General features: G+C 41.4%; 1 protein-coding gene across 1 annotated transcript in view; it reads right to left on the bottom strand.

Annotated features, from left to right (window-relative positions):
* Positions 1-17,206, bottom strand: part of PARVA (parvin alpha) — a 60,656-nt gene extending 43,450 nt beyond the window's left edge. Inside the window, exon 1 of the mRNA XM_028731048.2 lies at positions 16,867-17,206. Coding sequence (XP_028586881.1) covers positions 16,867-17,002 — 136 coding nt within the window. The 5' untranslated portion in view covers positions 17,003-17,206. The remainder of the gene's footprint in view (positions 1-16,866) is intronic.
* Positions 17,207-18,889: the final 1,683 nt, after the last annotated feature.

Below are 18,889 nucleotides of genomic sequence, written 5' to 3' on the forward strand. Positions count from 1 at the left end.
TTAGCATCCCAAAAGCCAAAGCAGAGAAGAGTCTGGTACTGTTCAAGTTCAAGCAAGCACATGCTTAATTAAGCTAATACAATTATTTGACTTACATTTCCTTTTCTAGGATCAAATTACCTTTAGCTTTACTTATTTATTTACAGGATTTATGGTGGCTGCCCAGTTTTCTGGGCAGCTGATAAAGATAAAATAGTAAAATACTGAAAAGGTCATTAAAAACAATTGCAGTATAAACATTACAAGTGGAGACTTAAAAACAAATTCACACATAACAAAAACGTGCAGTATATTATCAGTGGGATGACATTCAGTTTTTATATTAACACAGATTTTTAAAACCTGGGAAAATAAAAATGTCTTCATGTGGCACATGAAGCCTATAAATAAGGTGTGTGGAGTGATTCTGGGGAGGATATTCTATAGCTAGAGTGCCACTGTGAATTAGCCACCTGATTAAATAAATGATTTAAGGCCCTTTCCAGCATGACACTGTAAATTAAGACTCCTGCCTTCACCTATGTACCATATAAGCAGAGGTTCTACTGACTGCTTTCTGGTCATGCTTACAACTTAGTAATAATTGTTGTTCTTGTTATTATTATTATTATTAATTACTTATACCCTGCCCATCTGGCTGGGTTTCCCCAGCCATTCCCAACAGAATATTAAAAGCATGAGAAAACATCAAACATTAAAAACTTCCCAATACAGGGCTGCCTTTAGATGTCTTCTAAAAGTCAGATAGTTGTTTATTTCCTTGACATCTGATGGGAGGGCGTTCCACAGGGTGGGTGCCATTAACGAGAAGGCCCTTTGCCTGGTTTCCTGTAACTTTGCTTCTTGCAGCAAGGGAACTGCTAGAAGGCCCTCAGCGCTGCACCTCAGTGTCTGGGCAGAACAATGGGGGTGGAGATGCTCCTTCACGTATACTGGGCCGAGGCCGTTTAGGACTTAAAGGTCAGCACCAACACTTTGAATTGTGCTCGGGAGCCAATACTGGGAGCCAATGTAGGTCTTTCAGGACCAGTGTTATATGGTCTTAGGCTCCATATGCCCATACTTTGCTTTTTGGTGCATACTTTGCTCAAGGTTACACCTTGAGAATCGAAAGGCACACAGTAAGTTAGACGGAAGAATCTTTCCCGCCTTCATTTGCCTGTCACAGCAGTCTTAGTTTACAACATCTGTTCTTTTTAGAGCATGAGTTGGATTGGTAACAGCCCCAACTCTTCCCTTGAACTAATTCTTGAATATGCCTCAATTGTAAAACAGATGCTTATTGTAAATTCATATTGACAGCGTAACTATATCAATGTATATTCACTATAAGCCCCACTGAATTCTGTGGGATTTACTCTCAGGAACGCTTGACTTAGTACTGAGCCTTAGAATATAAACACTTATCTGAGAAAAGTTCTAGTAAACATAGTGGGGAATCTTACTAAGCATCCATAGGTCTTTGCATCCTTATTAACTTAAGTCTCCCTACCAAGTTACTTGTAAGAACCTTTAACTCATGTGGAGTTGCATGGGCTACATATGAGTAAGAATGGAGGTGGTAAGAGACTTAGAAGCCTCAAATGAAGTCATTGAAATATTCTGGAAATCTGTTCAGGCTAATATCTCTCATATATTAGGATATCATATGCCCTTGGGACTTAAAGTATTTCTGCTTGGTTATCTAAAAGATGTTAGTTCAGAAAACGATCAAGAAATAATGTTCAACTTGATAACTGCTACTAATATCAGGTAGGTGGCCGTGTTGGTCTGACGCAGTTGAAAAAAAAATTAAAATTGGGTTTTTTGGTATCTGAAGAAGTGTGCATGCGCACGAAAGCTTATACTCAGAACAAACTTAGTTGGTCTCTAAGGTGCTACTGGACAATTTTTTAATTTGCTAATATAATAGCTAAAAATTGGGGGTGAGGAGCATTTCTCCTACTATATCCAAATGGATTGAGAAAATTTGGACCATAGTAACACAAATCAGCCTAACACGTTTGTGGGGAAATGGGTATTTTTTAAAATAATGTTTTGAAACAACAATTTCCATGATAATGTCCAGCCTTAGTGCTGCTTTCAACCTGCTGTAACAGAACTACTTCATGTTCTTTATTTTTGGCTTATTTTGTTTAACAACAACAACAAATGGAGGCAAGGAACCTACCTTCCCCCAAACACACTGGATTGTCAAAGATGCTAACAATTAAATGTAAAATACCAACCAGCTAAAAACAATGCAGCCTAAAAACTCAAGTGCAAAGTGCAGATAAGCAGTTATATAGCAAACTACAGAAACATGTAAAACTGAAAGGAAAAAAATCTTGTTCCCATTTAAGTCATCATATGTATTACATTTCCAAAGAAACCAAATGAACATTGTAACAACAACAACAACAACAACAACAACAACAACAACCCTACTCTTTCCATGGCGACACACGTATCTAATCATTTCCTATGAAATCTGTTCCCCCTACTACTCCAATCCACCAAGACGCTCCTTGTGCTCTGGTTACTGGAGCCACCTTGTGCTCTGCAGAGCACCTGCAGCTTATAAATCTTGAACTAGAAAATCCATCTCAGAACAAGATATGTCAGCAAACAAGTTTAAACAAATTGTTACTGGCACTTAGCAAACCGAACAGTAGTTTCAAGACTGGAGTTTTAAAAGGTAATTTATGCATTTACAAAGACTTAGAAAAATTGTTAAAGGTGGGAAATGATTATGTAAAAACTGGTTCCATTCAATAACACATTTGATTTACAACTGTATTAAAGCAAATAATAATAATAATAATAATAATAATAATAATAATAATAATATTTTATTTATACCCCGCCCATCTGGCTGGGTTTCCCCAGCCACTCTGGGCGGCTTCCAACGGAACACTAAAATACAATAACCTATTAAACATCTGTGGTAATAAAAAAAATTAACATTTTTGAAAATGAAGACACACAGTGCACCCGTTTGTATGAACTCAGTGGGGCTTACTTCTGAGTAAACATCCATAAGATTGCACCCATGGCATGAAACGCTCTGTGCAATAAAAACTTTTCAAAAATTGCAAACCTCTCTTGGAGGTAAATTAAAATAAAATATGACCTTGTAGCATCAGAATGGATCTATAACAGGCAAAGGCAAACTCAGCCCTCCAGATGTTTTGAGACTACAGTTCCCATCATCCCTGACCACTGGTCCTGTTAGCTAAGGATGATGGGAGCTGTAGTCCCAAAACATCTGGAGGGCCGAGTTTGCCTATGCCTGATCTATAAGAACTTAAATCTGGTAGCATGCCAGTCAAGAACATTGTCTAATTGTGGCTGGGAAGCAACCTTCATTTTTAAACAACAACAAAACCCCTTTATGGCAACACTGCTCCGTGGAAGTGAATTATTGTGAAAATTATCGTAAGGTTTTTAGAATAAGAACTATGAGTGCAAGTAGTGCTTGCCCAACTGCACTGCTCCCCTTTGTCATGGACTTTTTATTGTCTGCCATACCACCAGGCTCCTAATCTTCTGGATATGGTCTCTAATGTTGCTTTTATGTTACTGTTACTGAATCTGAACTGGTTGAGTATTTTGGCCAGTGACTATTCTAATGCCTTCAGCTGGGTAATTGGTAGAGCATCCATATAGAAATGGGGAATAGGCATTAAGATCTATCAATGCCTAACTCGTTCAATATATTCCAATCACACTCTAAGGTTGATGACCCAGAAAAGAAAGTGAATCTGGCAACCCTTCTGTGCACTAGATTCCTAGAAGAAAATTTTAAAAAATACAGTGACAGTCCTACATTCTCTCTTGGAGCTCCCTGTGGGATTTCTCTAGTTCCCATTTTGATTCCTGCCCAGTGTACAAGATGACTGGGGGAGATGGTGTAGAAATTCAGGACAAATCCTCTTTCTCCTTTTTTTGGCCAACAGAATGTGCAGCAGCTTTAATGCTTATTTATTTTCTGGTCATGGAGTGATAAGGTGGAAGGCAGCTGAACACAGGCACACAACAGAAGTAGGTTTCAGGAAAAACTTCAATAAAGATTGCAGACATGGAAAGAGAAGAACACTCAGGAAAGGACTCATTGGAGACTAGGAGGACTCCTGAATCCATCACCCTGCCTCGGTTACTGTTCATGTTACAATCCAGCTGCCAGGAGAGATTTGACCAATTTCTTATGGGCTGTAGCCCTTGGTCTCCAGTTTGGCCCAAGAGATATGAGAAAAAAATGCTCTCTATTATTGGCTGTCATTGCTAAGGCCTCAAAGGCTGCTGGGCAATATACCCTGTAGAATAGGATGCAAGACCGTTCTCTGATCTCTTCCTAGGCTTCATGCCCATGTATTTGCATAAAAAAGATATTTACCTTTTGAATTTGACGATTTTAAAAAATATATCCAATTATACTGCAGCTCAAATTGTACTTTTGCCTAGCAGCTATTACAATTCTTGTAATATTATTCTCATTATGAATAATCTGAATTATTTAGCATTTATCCATTTCCAGCATTAGAGCTTTTTATGCCAATATTTCACTAATCCTACTGGCTGCTTCTGAACCATCTTGGGTTTAGATAAACTATTATGCTTTATGAAAATCTTGAACTGATTAGAGAAAAATATTAAAATCAAAGATACTCTCAGTATTTTAATACTTCCTAGCTATAAATGAATGCTTTATGTCCACAACAGGCTTTTTAATCCTTTGCTCAGATGCTTGGTTTAGTTTCTTCCAAAGCAGCTAACAAGAGGGGATGGTGGAGGTGGGGGTGGAATTAAATGTTTATCTATAGTTGTTGTATTGACCATCCTAGTCATAACAACCACAGAAATAATAATAATATATACACTAATACACTATATATACACTAATACAATGTTGTGTATTGTGTCAACCAAAATATGTATTTGCATTAAAATATACCAACTAGGGATACGGGTGGCGCTGTGGGTAAAACCTCAGCGCCTAGGACTTGCCAATCGCATGGTCGGCGGTTCGAATCCCCGCAGCGGGGTGAGCTCCCGTCATTCGGTCCCAGCTCCTGCCCACCTAGCAGTTCGAAAGCACCCTTAAGTGCAAGTAGATAAATAGGTACCGCTTTATAGCGGGAAGGTAAACGGCGTTTCCGTGTGCAGCACTGGTGCAGGCTCGCCAGGGCAGCTTCGTCACGCTGGCCATGTGACCCAGAAGTGTCTTCGGACAGCGCTGGCCCCCGGCCTCTTAAGCAAGATGGGCGCGCAACCCCAGAGTCGGACACGACTGGCCCGTACGGGCAGGGGTACCTTTACCTTTACCTTTATACCAAATTACTACTAATATAAGGTAAAGGTAAAGGTACCCCTGCCCGTACGGGCCAGTCTTGCCAGACTCCAGGGTTGTGCGCTCATCTCACTCTATAGGCCGGGAGCTCACTACTAATTTACAAAAGGTTAAAAAAGAATACAACAAAATATTTATTAAAATACAAATTGTTGAGATAACTAATAATTTAAAAGCATCCAAATATATTTTTTAATTTAATCACCAATTAAATCTATATAATTTACCATATTAACCTCAATAAAAAATTTCCTCAGCTTTTGGGCACCCAATACAATTGTGAGAATTAAAACAGTCTCTACCTCTGAAATCTCATTGTACCTTTTCAACACTCATCAGTTTTCTGCCCAGCTGAAGCAATCCATTCTCAATATTGCCTTAATTTCATCTACTACTAACCAAGCCTACAGCCGAATTAGCCACAACGCAGATATATATATACATTAATATCCAAGATAGCTTGACATTAACTCTTTTAACACTTGACAAACATGAATCGTCTTTTAGGTCCTCATTCGTTTTCCTACTGTTAGGCTTGTCTATCTTTCTGGCAATAGCAGTACTTCCTAAGGGCACATATTCTAAACAAACTACAGAAAAGCACTTTGTGTTTTTTAATGTCAAGTATCCACTAAGTCTCTGGGTTTTTTAAAAAATTACTGGACATAATTAGACATATTTGACATTTTCAAATGCACAGTAATAATGAAACCTGAGCACATTTATGAGCCCCACTGATTTCAACTGAACTGGATACAGAATAGTAGCCTAATGGCACAAGAAACTGTTTGAAGTTTTTAGGAATTCAAATGTCTAAAGGGAGTTGATTCAGACAAAATAGAATCCACATTATTATATATACCATGTGTATCCAAAGTGTGGTTCTCTTGCCAGTTTGGAACATGATGAAAGACTGTTTGGGAAAACTTAAGGAACTACATGGACCATGACATGGAAAACAACAAGTGCCCACTTCCCTCTGTCCCTAGGAAATGCAGTGAGCAGTCTATATTTTGCTTATCTGTATTAGCACAATCCTATTTTTAGTACTGATAATCACTGAAATAACAAACCAAGATCTCAGTGAAAACTCTAAGATAATGTAAATGTGTTGAAATAAATTATAAAAATCTGTAAATGGGGGGGGGGGGCTGCATACAGGAGATGGTGCTCTTCAGTTGAATCGTGGACTACAACTCTCATCAGCGCCAGCTACCATGGCTAATGTACAAGGATAATCAGGGGAGCTGGAGTTCCACAACACTGCTGCTACCTCTGTTACAAAGGAACATAGAAACCTGCCTCATACCAGGTCAGACCCATTAGTCCAGCAGTTCTCAACCTGTGGGCCCCCAGATGTTGTTGGACTACAACTCCCACCATCCCTAGCTAGCAAGGCCAGAGCTCAGGGATGATGGGAGTTGTAGTCCAACAACATCTGGGGGCCCACAGGTTGAGAACCGCTGCATTAGTCCATCCATCACAGTACTGTCTGCTCCAATGGACAATGACTCTTTAGCGTTTCAGACAGGAGTCTCTCCGAAGCCTGCTTGGGTGCTAGAAATTAGACCTGGTGTGGGTGCTTGTAAAGCTTGTGAATTTCAAGTGAGCTAGATGCATGTTGGGGAATGGATGTCACAGCTGCAAAGCAATTCAGCTGAGCTAGATCAAACTCGGTTAGTTTTATGCTAGCAAGAGGCCACAGTCATCTTTCTTTCTTTCTTTCTTTCTTATTTATGAAAAGACATCACCTCACCTTTCTGTCTAATGAACTGCAAGATGACTTAGAACAAAATTTAAAACAACTATTATCATTAAAAAGCAGATCAAAGCTTCAATCCAAAAAGGTCGTATTCAGGGAGTCAGCGACAAACAACTACTTTGATGTGCCAAGTTGAAACAAAGGGTCTTTAAAAACCAATCATGGAGCAGGCATCTAAAGCAGGCAGTTCAGGAGCCATGGGGCAACCCCAGAAATGGTCATCTCATTGGTCTCAACCAACTGCAATTTGGACATGCAAGAAAGCCTCCCCTGTTGATTTTAATGGACAGCAAAGCCTTTTGGTGGAATATATGACCCTTCAGGTGTCCTCTTTTAAATTAGAGCTTTAAAAGTAACTATGCTTTAAAACATGCCCCAAAATAGACCAGAAATCAGTAAAGCTCTTGAAAAAGAGGAGTCAAATGCTCTAGAAAACCAGCTCCAGTCAGACTGTTAGCTGCTGCATTCCAAACCAACTGAAGTTTCAAAACATTTTTCGAAAGCAATCCTAGGTACCACATTATTCAGGAATTCAGTAAGGTATGTAAAGCATGTACCACTAGTAGCCAGATTCACACCATCTAGAAATGAACACAGCTGATATATGCACTTAACCTGGGCAGAAGGGCTCCTGTCACAGCCGCGATATGAACAGCCAACAACAAAGCAGAGCCCAGACTGCAGCACAATGCTATTCAAATGGGCAGAATCATTATATCCACTGGCAGCTCTACTTATCAGGAACACCCCTGTCTTATCTGGATTAAATCTCAATTTGACTAGTAATTTCCTCACATTCAGTCAAGTAGTAATCACAGCCATTGATTCAGCAGTCTGAGAGAATAGTGTGTCATCACCCTATGGGCAACATGTCCCAGCAACATTCTTTAAGCATGGCGCTCAAGTGTGTGGTGGTGACTCAGCTCAGGAATTTCTGGAAGCTACCTATTATCTGGATCCAATTCAGTCTGGCTTCAGGCCTGGTTATGGTGCTGAGGTGGTCTTGGCCACAATCTCTGAAGCAAATTTCCCTTTCCTTCAACACACAAGGAGCCTGGCAGTTTTATTTATTTGTAAAATTTAAGGGTTAGCCTAAACAGCATTGCCTTTAGGTTTTAATGTTTTTCATAAGTGACGAGTTTTACCTAAATCTATACACAAGAAACTATGGCTGTAATCCATAATGGGAATCTACTTCTGGGTAAACATTCGCATGCACACTGTTTGACAAAATCTTAATAGATGGATAGTTTTAAAAAATCCCACCAGGATCTTCTTGTTGCTTTCCATGTTCTTTTCTTTTTATTTATTACATATTAGTTGCTTGCTAATTAAATTTCTCCAAGCAACTTACAATAAAAAATACACATAAAAGAATTCAAAACAAACATCAAAAGGAACAGAATAATATTATTTACTAAAGTGTATATTATTCTTACAATAGCTTAATTATTTCTGGGTGTAATTTTTTAAAGTAAATTTGTTTTGTTTTATTTAATAATTAAAATATTTATGGACCACACTTTCATAAAAAAAAAACACAACAAGGCAGTATACAACATAAAGAAATTATAATAGTTAAAAGCTCTTCTGAAAATTTCTAATACAGGTTGGGAGGTAGTTAAGATGGAGGGACCATCACAATGGACTATCATCAGACATTGAATCAGATATTTAATCAGACTTAACAGAGAGCACCTGTTGAAGGGCTACAGCAAAGCACTCTTCAACACAGCCACTCCAAATGGTGCAAGGACTGGTCTCTTAGTGGATTATCTTCTTCCAATTATTTTTACTTTCTGGCACTTTAGGAACATAACAGAATGTATTTGTAAGCAGATATATCATTTTCACATATTTAAGGAGCAATATAATTTCCCTTCCATAATCAGGGAGATTACTCCCAGACCTCCAGATAGCCCATAAAACAAATCCTTGGGAGAATGCTATTTTAATTTGTTGACCTGAATATATCTAACAGAGATGAATTAACAAAAGGGGCTAATTAGTCTAACTAATGCTATACAGTAATTATTTCTTGAATAGGCTAAGAGGCTTTGATTTGACCTTAAAAAGTTAGTCCACAAAAGTTAATAGCCCCCCAAACATTTTCTTTCTATCCCATTTGCCAACAGAGACCCAATGTAGCGGAGAGAATGTCTGAATAAGATGGGGAAGACTTAAAATCCAGTTCAGCCATGAAGCACATTGTATAGCCTTACTTTGGGCAAATCACCCATACCTTCTAAGGCAAATCAGGTGGCAATGGGAGACAGGGCCTTCTCCAGATATTTTTCTGACTGATGCAAAGCCCAGATAGCAAACACTTCAAAAAACCTTCCTGAGCTATTCAAGCAACAATTCTGGTCTTCATCTATTTTTCCCTTGCTTCTTCTCTAAGGCTTCAATCCTATGCACACTTATCTGGGAACAAGTCCCATTGAACTAAGTGGGTATTACTTATGTGTAGACCTACTTGCAATCATTATACATATCCCCTCACCCACACCATAGCTATAGTACTCCCTGTAACCAGACTGATATCAGACTATTCCTGCTTTGAATAGGGAAGAACCCCTTAACAGTAGAGGCTGGTCCGAACCCCCCAAAAGTAGAGCCCAGTCCCTTCTCTGTTCCTTACATTCATATTCAATACAGCATTGCATATGTAGAGACACTCTGCGCTTGTTTCTGTCTATCTCCTGTGATCCCCAATCATCTTTGGACAGCACAGCCAATCACATTCATCCCTATTGTCCCACCCCTTTAAAAAAGTTTTAAAATAATAAATTCCAGTAGAGGAGGCTTAGGAAGGGAAGGGGACTCCTCAAGACCCAAATTTTGATTTTATTTCCTTTTAAATAAGCTCTACTTACTCTGAGGAGTACCTCAGAAATGCTTTGCAACTTCCACAGCATTAGGTCAGGCCTATGAAGAACCTCCCCAACCAATCAGATGCATCTATTTCAATGCCAGCTTGGGTGGGTGAAAGGTAGGGTGACAGGGATTTCATCCACCCTCACCCCGTGTCCTGTTAATCTTTGGTCAGATCTTTAAAAGGAAAGGCCCCTGCATGGGCAGAATACACGAGAACTCTGGGTTGTGCTGATCCGAAGGTCTTGCATGATCTATTCTCGAGCCCTTTCCTTGTCTCCAGGGTACAGTACTGAGATGTGGAGGTGTCAGAAATCTCCACCATCATCAAGGAAGTCAGCAGCAAACCTCAGAGAGGGACATCTGCAATATTATATGGCCCTCCCAATGATCACAAGTTTGCACCCTAATTTTCTCAGCCATTCCTATAATGAGCTTTAGCATGACATTTTAAAAAGATTTAATTTATAATGAAGCAATTTCTATCCATTTGCGTACTCAGCATCTTATTTTTTCTGCATAAGATATTTCCAACTTCTTGAGTATGTTCTGTGCCATTATATTCTGGTTTTAAATCAATGACCATGAAAGAAGACAAAATCATTTCTACATTTACCAAAAAAACCCCAACCCCATACTTTTTCACACAAGGCAGCTTGCCCATTTAATTCATGACTAATTTAGTAAGCTCCATTCCAAGGAATTTACTTACGCTAATCCTAAAGCCTCTTATGCAGATTTATGGAAAATATGAACAGAATGGCTCAAGCAACTGTCTCCCACAAATAAGTCTTAGTGAAACCTCAAGAGGGATTAAACAGGTCCTCATTCAAAAATGGATCAGCCAATGCCAAAGAATGAAAATCAAAAGCCAGCAGAATTACACATACAGCTATTTTTAAAAATCACATTCTGTCTGAAAAGGCAGCTCATGCATCTCACCAGCATCTTAATCATGAGACAGCTCTATCTGCATCTGTCAAATTCAATTTGCCTGCCTTTCAAATGAAACCTATACCTGTGCCTTGCAACTATAATTCAATAGCCAGTGTTGGCAGGAAAGGCAAGGACAAAGAGAGAAGTTTCTTAGGATGCTATTTAGGGCACTTGGAAGGAAGGTGGGATTTCACGGGCATTTTCCTACAACCATTAGACAACTGTGTTTAATATTCAGTGGAGGTAGGTAAAGGTAAAGGGACCCCTGACCATTAGGTCCAGTCGTGACCGACTCTGGGGTTGCGGCGCTCATCTTGCTTTATTGGCCAAGGGAGCCGGCATACAGCTTCTGGGTCATGTGGCCAGCATGACTAAGCCACTTCTGGCGAACCAGAGCAGCGCACGGAAACGCCATTCACCTTCCCGCCGGAGCGGTACCTATTTATCTACTTGCACTTTGACGTGCTTTCGAATTGCTAGGTTGGCAGGAGCAGGGACCGAGCAACAGGAGCTCACCCCATGGCGGGGATTCGAACCGCCGACCTTCTGATCAGCAAGTCCTAGGCTCTGTTGTTTAACCCACAGTGCCACCTGTGTCCCTATTCAGTGGAGAGTCATATTGAATCAGACCTTCTGACAGATTGCAGTGAGACCATATGTATAGATATTCATAGAATATCATTTCTCAATGACCAGACCGAAAGGAGAATGTGGGAATCCACCTTTAGTCCACTCTCTCCAGACATCATCACATTCAGAACAAAAGGGTTGGACACTTCCTTGGAATGGGAAATTAGAAATTTGTAGCGTCTAGTGATAGGAACACAGATTTAACACTACCCTCTCCCTCACTAGGGCCAGTTAGGGTTGCTAAGGCAGCAACACTCCCCCATCATCAGATACGATGGGCTGTATCCAATGTTCTCTGTCTGCTAGGGCAAGAGCCCACACGCAAGTGGATGCCAGAATCTAAAGGTTGCGCAACGAAAGGAATCCAATGCAACAGTTGCCCTAGTGGATATTTTCCCACAACAGCTGATTGTTGTTGCACAATCTGTTGTACAACAACCTTTGCTAATGTAGTTGGGTTTTTCCTTGCAACAAGTATACTGCTAAAGTATGTGACTTTAATTTAGTGCTACCTTGGATACAACCCAGTATTTTAAAAAAATAAAAAATCAGGCCATTTAAAGAGAGAGAGAGAGAGGTATATGAGGGGAGGAAAGAAAACATTCCTCATGACTGCCTCCAAATGACAAAAAAAGTAGCAGATGTGAAAATGTAAGCCTCATTTCTGCCAAATACACAATGCAAGTCAAATTCTACTACTGTCATTTATATTGAATACTGTTTAAATAATTCAAAGGTCCATTACCTGAAATGGTCTGGTTTCTGCAAGTGCTTAAAGTACTATTACCCTTATAGAAGTTGCCAGAGCAAACAGTAAGCAAGCATAAGCTACTAATTCCACCCTCCCCCTTCAAAAAAAGTGCCACCCATTGTTGCGATGTTAAGAAAATAAGAGACCCAAGTTATTCTGCCTTCTGAATATTCGATATTTTTCATAACCTACAGACCAGATCCTATCAATCAACCCCAGGTTTACGTCTTGGATAGGTCAAAATGCAAGCTTTTTCAACTGCAGCAGCAAGACAACAACAAGGCCAAAGATAGAGAAAAAGAATGTTACAAAGCTGGAGCAAGATTAGTTTTTCTTGCACCATCAAAACCAAATAAGCCAAAGAGAAGAGTGGGCAAATTACTTCAATTGAAGTCATATCAATTGGGAAGCTGACTCAGACCATACACTGTACCATAATTGCCCTCCATCAAATTCATGGGCCCAAACTGTCTGTTTTCCATCTGCTCCTACACCAATTTAAGCAATTTTGAACTTTGCTCTCCCTTGGTGAATGTATCACAGATTTATTAGAATGTCAGGGTCCAATTGTTAAGATTCTCTAAGGCAGGTTATTACAAGGTGCGGATTTTTGATGTCCGCCAGTCAAGCCCAGGAAAACTGAAGGAGCACAATCAATGCAGCTTTACTCACCCTGGAAACCCATAATATAAGATAATGAAATACGCCAAGAAAAGGGGGAAAGGAGGGTGTTTATTCACTCTTACCATTACCTCAAAGACTTCTCTGCTAATGGTTCTAGCACCAAAAAGAGGTTTTTAGACTACTGTATTTCTAGCTGCCAGAAACCATCACTGCTAATATCATGGGCTTTATAATTTCATGCCCTCTTGTTGCATGAATGGAACCTGTGTTAATCTAATGTCGTGAATGAGTTACTATGCCTTTTCATACGCATTAGTCTACTCACATAGTAACTCCATTACCTAAGTTCACTGATACCTTTATTACAAAATTACCCAGAGATGACCAGTGGAGTTTGGCCTATATTTACATGCATATTACACATACATACTCAGGGGATCTGATACTGTGCTTAGTCTGCTGCCATTGTTTTTTGACAGATGACTGGTTGATAGCACAGGGCAACTTTGAGGCTATACAATACAGACAGCACTTTTGGAAAAACAAATAAAACAAAAGCCATCAACTTATTTTGCTGACAAATAATATTGGGTGCTAAATATTGAACCTGAATGTCTTCGCAGCCACTGAAACCACCTTTTATGTGAAACCCTGTCCGTTGTACTGTGACTCATTGTCACACAGTGCAAGCAAGGCCTCTCCAGAAGCAGTTGGATTGGGAGGAGGGAAAACGTGTCATACAACATGGCAGACAAAGCTAGTGCATTAGTGCAACTTACAAACTTCGAGCTGAGCCATTTTCGAGAGCTGAAAAATATTATTTGTGTTGGATACATTTCTGCATGAAGGCCAATATATATGTGTTAAAGCAAACAGGAAAACACTTATTCAATAACAATGAAAACTAATTACAGGTAAGATCTGTATTGATTGATGTGATGCATGTGATCTAACTGCCATTTTTAAGTAATTCAATTAATTCAATTGCACAGGTTTCTGGGGCATGTTCTAGGATGTGTACACAAGTTTATTCAGAGCACTAGCCAGGTGTGTTAAGCCACAGTTACCTGTTTTAGCTAGGACATTTCCTTAAAACTTCAATACTCCCTTCTAAGCTTCTTGCCACCAATATCTCTTTTCCTTGCTTTTCTTCATAACCCTCTTTAATTGTTTAACTCCAATTGTTCAGTCCGGCTCTTAACACCTCATTTCCCCTAAACATTCCAAAATGGGTTACTTCACTTGCTTAGTGTAGGGCCAACCCCCAGTCAGTTACCTCTAGCAACATTACAACAGTTTACAAGAAATCATGCAACAATTATAAAACCCCACACCGTTCATCTGTATCAACTATTTAACAATACTCATTCCAAAATAAACGTTTGAAATACAATCAGTTCATTTTGCCACATATGAACCAATACTGAACCCTAGTACATGCAAAACACTCCCCTGCAGTTGCATATTGTAGAGGGAGATTGCTTGCGGTGAGCAACCTATTTTTCAGGGAACCTTGTGCTAATACTAATCTTCCCATTAATGGATTTTTGAAAAGTTTCTAAGGCACCCATAGCTTTCTTAAAGCAGTTTGAAATAAAAGAAACAAATAACAGCCACAATTCAATTATACACATTCAAGTATTTACAAAGTATAAACGCTATCATAATTATCTAAAAAGCATCTAAATATCAAACCTGTTAAGAAGTGCATTTGCTGGTAGATTACTATTCTTTTGAGACGTCTTTACAATAATTTGGAAAAAGCGGCATACAAACTTGATGATGCCTCCTATAATTAAATCACAACTGATTTAAGTCCAACAAAGTATGTTACAAGCAAGTTTTGTATTTTTCTCAAACCAGAGAATTTGATGACTGAATTCTAAACTGAGTGGATAGGAGGTTGCCTGCTTTTGATGGGGTTACACTCTCTCTGAAGGAGCAGGTATGTAGCTTGGGGGCACTCCTTTGCTGTCGCTTAAGGCTCAGGTGGCCTCAGTGGTGCAAAGTGCCTTCCATTAGCTTCACCTGCTGGCCCAGGTGTACCCCTCTCTGGACAGGGATAGGTTAACTACTGTTTTCTATGCTCTGGTAATTTCTGGGTTAGATTATCGCAACATGTTATATGTAGGGCTTCCCCTGAAGACTGTTTGGAAACATCAGATGGTAAAGAATTTGGTGAGCAGTTGCTCACCGAGGCAAGATGGTTTAAGCATCTTACACCAATCCTGGCCCAACTTGCACTGCTTGCCAATTAGTTTCTGGGCCAAATTCAAAGTGCTGGTTTTGACTTATAAAACTTTAAGCAGCTCAGGACCAAATACCTAAAGGTCCACCTCTCTCCATATGAACCTACCTGGAAGCTGAGTTCATCACCTGAGGCCCTTCTTCGTGTGCCTCCTCCACAAGAGTTCCGGGGGGGGGGGGTGGCAACACAAGAACAAGTCTTTTCTGTGGTGGCTCTCCTTTTGTGGAATGCTCTCCCCAGCGAGATTCTGCTGGCTTCTTCATTATGCACCTTTAGGCACCAGGCAGAAATGTTTCTCTTCAACCTGGGTTTTAGCTGACTAACATCCTATATCTTTTTAAATGTGTTTGGGGGTTTTTCTTTCTTTTCTTGTTTTTGTTATGTATTTTGTGTTTCATCTTGTATTTTTATGCTGTGAAGTGCCCTGAGATCGATGGGTGAAGGCGAGTGTACAAATGTAATAAATAATAGGAGCAACAACAAGAAGGACCCCCCCCCCAAAAAAATGTGTTCCTGGTGGAAATGTTCTCCTGCCCATATCATTGAGTTCAAGGGACTCAGGTGTGCCTAATTATGCACAGGTCAGGTTTCCATGTGACAGCATTCAATTAACACTACTGCAGAGCTCACACGGGGAACTTGTGCAGCAGGAAGTGGTAGATGGAGGCACCAAAAATATAGCATCTCACAGCCATAGGAGATCAGAAACTGCATCAGGAGGGACACTGTGCCTCCGGTCCCAAGGTAGAAGCCAAGGCAGTGGATCTTGAAATTGAAGCATGCCCTGCATACTGTATGGAGTTGTGTGCAGCCTGTGTGTGTAGTTTTTTTTTGGGGGGGGGGTATTAAGAGGGCTTACAGCTCCCCTTGGGTGAACCTTGCCTATAAATAAATGAACGAGCTTAAGATGTGCCTCCTTCAGGTGTGAGCACCTGTCCAGAGAACAACTTGTATCTCAGAGCTTGACAACAAAGCACTGCATGTGTGTACCAGAAAGTGTGCCTAATTCACACTACACTTCCTCCAGCTCTAGCAGCCTCCCTGCGCTCCCAGCGAGAGCCGGTGTGTGCCCCGCTGTTGCCAGGAGCGCCTCCCTCCCCTCTTCACTTTAGGCAACTTGTAAAGATACTTAAAGCCTTGAATTCCCACTCTGGGAAGAAACTCCTTCCCAGCAGGCAGCGCAGCGCACAGAGCGCTTACAATAAGGCCTCAGAGCTCCAAGGCGTGCGAAAACAAGGCTCTGACTGGGAACCTCGCCAGCCCGCGCTGCTGACCCTGCGGGGTCTGCGAAGCCCCAGCTAGGAGCCCGTCGAAGGAGGCGGAGAGGCCGAAAACTGGCTGGGGAGGGCGGGGGGAGATTTCTCAACTGTGGGAGGACAACTTCCTGACAGAAACAAGGCTAGATAAACAGCTGAAGGAGCCCAGCCCGGCAGCGGCTGCTCCAGGCTACATTTTTCAAGCATGACGCTTTCCCCGAGGCGGCACACCCAGCCCGGCCACCCCCGTCCCTCCCTAGCCCGGCTCGGGCGCTTCTGGCTGAGGGCAAGCGCGGGGAGCCTTTGACTTTTTCCTCTCTCTCTCCCCCCCCCCGTCTCGCCTCCCTCTCTCCTCCATGCCCCTCCCTCTGCCTCATTAAAGGCGCCGCGCAGAAAAAGTGGGAAACCTTTGGCACACCAGCGCACACACTTCTCTCTCTGCCCCCCCCCCCTTACCTTCTTTCGCTTTTTTCCTCCTGGCCAAAGTGCCTCCGAGCTTGCCCAAAAAGGAGTCGTCTTTCTTCCGGGATGGGGGCGACTTGGGAGTGGGCGACTTGGGGGACGAGGGCGACTTCTGAGGGGAGGTGGCCATGGCGGAGGTGCTGCTGGGGGTCCCAGGGAAAGCGCGCCGGAGCCTCGCCGAGGAGGAGGAGGAGAGTCCCCGCTGGAGTCGCTCACAAGCGGCTGGTCCCTATTCCCAACGGAAGCGGAATTATTCCAAACATTTGAGGCTGTTCTTGCTCTCTCTTTCTCCCTCCTCCCTTCCTTCTTCCCTCCCTCTCTGCCTCTCTCCCTCCCGCGCGCACCCAGAGAAGGGTTTTCTCTGCCTCGCTCGCTCGCTCCTACCCACATGGGCTCAGAGCAGCGACTCGGCAGCTAGGACTCACCAGGCCAACGCCGCCCCACCTCAGGCCCTGCAATACTGTAATAATAACCTCTCTGGGACACAAGTTGCTCCTTCCATTAGTCTCGCACGCAAAACGTGGAAATAGCAGCCGTGCGCCTTTGGCATCCTAAGCAGGGTTACACTGGGAAACAGCCCCCCCCCCCGCCTCCTCTCGCGTTCTTATAATAGGGCTTCTCCGTTAATGGAAGGGTCTTGCATTCCAGGATTGCAGCCCCAATATTTCCTAGGGCAGACCTTCCAAGTGTCCCTATATTCCAGGGACGTCCCTGATTTAGAGACGCCGTCTTGGTTTATGATCTGATCCCGAAATGCTCCACTTCTCCTTAGGATGTCCCTATTTTCATTGGAGAAATGTTGGAGGGTGTGGAGTTATCCGACCCCTGAGACATCTGAAGGTAATCCTGTATAGGGAATGTTTTTTGAAATGTTTTATTATGTTTTTATATATGCCCTAATAAGATGTGTGGGGTCTAAATAGTAATATTTTCATTATGGAATGGGACTCCCTATTTTCATTGGATAAATGTTGGAGGGTATGAAAGGGATGGTTTTGGCCTGGACCTTCAAGTAAACAGGCATAGGAAGAGAGGCTTGTAGTGTAAATATATAGAAATAAAGGGATTCTAATGCAAAAGTCCTTCAACCTCATCAGAGCCAGGATCCCTTCTACCACAGTATTTCCTCAGCTTTCAGTCATGATATTTATGTGATTTTAATGTGCAGAGCAAAATCCTTGTTCTCCTTTCCTTTGCTTGAGCTGCTTTTCTGCAGTTGTCCCTGCAGATGGGTGCTTCCAGACTGGGCCTTATATCGCCTAAAAGTCAAACAGATCACATTTTCTGTGTTTGCATTTGGCATACCCATTCCTCCCGCCCCAATGGCTAATCATTGCTATTCCACTGGTGTCCACACCAATGGGCAGAAGATGATGGAATGTATCTGGAAATTGTATTCCCTGTCCTCCACTGTCTATGTTTTGGGCACAGGTACAGGTATTTCTGTACCTGTGTGTGCTCACTTTAAAAAATCCCAGAAAGTGTGCATGTGATTCTTGACAGGAGCATATATAGAAAACTTTTAATGGGACTTGAAGAACTAATTAGCTGTAATTCTTCAAAAAAAAGTTTCATACATTTTGTTTTACAGTAAACAAAAATTACATTTCAGATTGTAGTGCTTCATGCCTCAATAATAGTACAAAGTAGAACAACAGATCCCTGATGGATATAGAAGGTCCATTTACAGGACAGGGACATGGACAGTGTGTTTAAAACATAATTATTCATCGTATCTGAACATCAGAATGGCTAAATAGGCACACTGGGTGAGACAAAATTCCTTTTACTTCCAACCTCATGGTTCTCATTAAAATATTCACCTCATAATTACTCAAATTGCTTTCTTTCTATGATGAGTCCTAAAAACTTTGAACACAGTGGTTGGTCTGGATGTCACTATTAGACAAACAGCATCTACACAGGTTGAGCATACAAATATTGCTAATTGGAGGGCTTTGTACTTTTTGCACAGGTATAATAAACCCAAATCCCAGGCTGAGGAGAGTATTTCCAT

This window comes from Podarcis muralis, chromosome 1 (assembly GCF_964188315.1).
Source record: "Podarcis muralis chromosome 1, rPodMur119.hap1.1, whole genome shotgun sequence".
NCBI lineage: Eukaryota > Metazoa > Chordata > Lepidosauria > Squamata > Lacertidae > Podarcis > Podarcis muralis.